The sequence below is a fragment of the Pygocentrus nattereri genome, chromosome 13, assembly GCF_015220715.1.
Source record: "Pygocentrus nattereri isolate fPygNat1 chromosome 13, fPygNat1.pri, whole genome shotgun sequence".
Taxonomy (NCBI): Eukaryota; Metazoa; Chordata; class Actinopteri; order Characiformes; family Serrasalmidae; genus Pygocentrus; species Pygocentrus nattereri.
Window position 1 is genome coordinate 8190700 of NC_051223.1, and position 2500 is coordinate 8193199.

The 2500-nt window shown below is 46.6% G+C and overlaps 1 protein-coding gene across 1 annotated transcript in view; it reads right to left on the reverse strand.

Annotated features, from left to right (window-relative positions):
• The window catches only part of LOC119265011, a 66915-nt gene that overhangs the window by 12016 nt on the left and 52399 nt on the right, over nucleotides 1–2500 (reverse strand). The window contains exon 29 of the mRNA XM_037544274.1: nucleotides 200–217. Coding sequence (XP_037400171.1) covers nucleotides 200–217 — 18 coding nt within the window. The remainder of the gene's footprint in view (nucleotides 1–199; nucleotides 218–2500) is intronic.

The following is a 2500-nucleotide window of genomic DNA, read 5'->3' on the forward strand; positions in this document are numbered from 1 at the left end:
CTTCTCATCTGTCTGAAGAACCACCCTGACAACAGCCCGTTTAAGCATGCAGTTGTGTTTATATTTCTAAATAGAACCATTATCTTTACTAAAGAACCTTTGAAGAACCATCTTTTTAAAGAGAGTAGTCACTTCATAATTTTGCAATGTGGCAATTGAAACTGGCACAAAATGTATTAAACTGCATCTGCCAGCTTACCTTGTTCAACTGTTGTGGCTACGATGTCCAATTTGAGAGAGAGAGAGAGAGAGAGAGAGAGAGAGAGAGAGAAATAGAGAGAAATACAGATAAATAAAGTGAAAGAAAGAGAAAGAGAGAGACAGAGAGAGAGAGAGAGAAAGAAAGAAAGAAAGGCGGAGAGAGAGAGAGAGAAAAAGAGAGAGAAATTGAGAGAAGTAAAGAGAAAGAAAGACAGAGAGAAAGAGAGAGAGAGAGAGAGAGAGAGAGGGAGAGAGAGAGAGAGAGAGAGAAATAGAGAGAAATAGAGATAAATAAAGTGAAAGAAAGAGAAAGAGAGAGAGAGAGAGAGAGAGAGAAAGAAAGAAAGAAAGGCGGAGAGAGAGAGACAGAGAAAAAGAGAGAGAAATTGAGAGAAGTAAAGAGAAAGAAAGATAGAGAGAAAGAGAGAGAGAGAGAGAGAGAGAGAGAGAGAGAATAACAGAAAGAGACAGAAAGAAAAAGACAGAGAGAGAAAGAGAGACACAGAGTGAGAGAGTGAGAAAGAAAAAGACAGAGAGAAATAGAGAGAGAGAGAGAGAGAGAGAGAGAGAGAAATAGAGTGAGAAAGAAAGAGAAAGAAAGAGAAAAAGAGAGAAAGAAAGAGAGAAATAGAAAGAAAGAAAGAGACAGAGAGAGAAAGAGAGAGACAAAGAGTGAGAGAGTGAAAGAAAGTGAGATAGAGACAGAGAAAGAGAGAGAGAGAAAGAGAGAGACAGAGGCACCGAGAGAGAGAAAGAGAGACAAAGAGAGTGAGAGAGTGAGAGAGATAGAAAGAGAGTGAGAGAGAGACAAGGAAAGAGAGAGAGAGATAGAGAAAGAGAGATAGAGAGAGAGAGAGAGAGAGAGAGAGAAAGAGAGAGAGACAGAGAGAGAGAGAGAGAGAGAGAGAGAGAGAGAGAGAGAGTGAGAGAGAGAGTCGGGGGGACAAAAAGAAAGAGAAACAGAACCATGTGAACATTACTGGCTCAGTTCCATCTCCTTACAAATGCTCTATAGAACTCTTCTCAAAAAGCTTCTCATCTGTCTGAAGAACCACCCTGACAACAGCCCGTTTAAGCATGCAGTTGTGTTCATGGTTCTAAATAGAACCATTATCTTTACTAAAGACACGGGAATAGTCTTGTCCATTACTGAGGCCGAAGTCGCTAAGGTAGTTAAAAAGCTCCTTGGCGGCAGGGCTGCAGGGGTGGATGAGATCCGTCCCGAGTTCCTCAAGGCTCTGGATGTTGTGGGGCTGTCTTGGCTGACACGCCTTTTCAACATTGCGTGGACATCGGGGGTGGTGATTGGCAGACTGGGGTGGTGGTGCCTCTTTTTAAAAAGGGGGACTGGAGGGTGTGTTCCAACTCCAGGGGAATCAAACTCCTCAGCCTCCCTGGTAAGGTCTATGCAAGGGTACTGGAGAAGAGAGTCCGGCTTATAGTCGAACCTCGGATTCAGGAGGAGCAGTGCGGGTTCCGCCCTGGTCGTGGAACACTGGACCAACTCTTTACCCTCTCCAGGATTCTGGAGGGTTCATGGGAGTTTGCCCAACCAGTCCACATGTGCTTTGTGGATTTGGAGAAGGCATTCGACTGTGTTCCCCGCGGTATTCTGTGGGAGGTGCTTCGGGAGTACGGGGTACATGGCTCTTTGCTACGAGCCATTCAGGCCCTGTACAAACAAAGCAGGAGTTTGGTTCGCATGGCCGGCAGTAAGTCAGACTTTTTCCCAGTGAGAGTTGGACTCCGTCAGGGCTGCCCTTTGTCACCAATTCTATTCATAATTTTTATGGATAGAATTTCTAGGCGCAGTCAGGGGATGGACGGTGTCCGGTTTGGTGACCTCAGGGTCACATCTCTGCTGTTTGCAGATGATGTGGTCCTACTGGGGACATCAGGCCGTGAACTGGATCGGTTTGCAGCCGAGTGTGAAGCGGCCGGGATGAGGATCAGTACCTCCAAATCCGAGGCCATGGTTCTCACGCGGGAAAGGGTCTAGAGCCCTCTCTGGGTCGGGGATGAGCTCTTGCCTCAAGTGGAGGAGTTTAAGTATCTCGGGGTCTTGTTCACGAGTGATGGTACAAGGGAGCGGGAGATTGACAGGCGGATTGGTGCTGGGTCAGCAGTGATGCGGGCTCTTTACCGGTCTGTTGTGGTAAAGAAAGAGCTGAGCCATAAGGCAAGGCTCTCGATTTACTGGTCGATCTACGTTCCCACCCTCACCTATGGTCATGAGCTTTGGGTAATGAGCGAAAGAACGAGATCGCGAATACAAGCGGCCGAAATGAGTTTCCTCCGC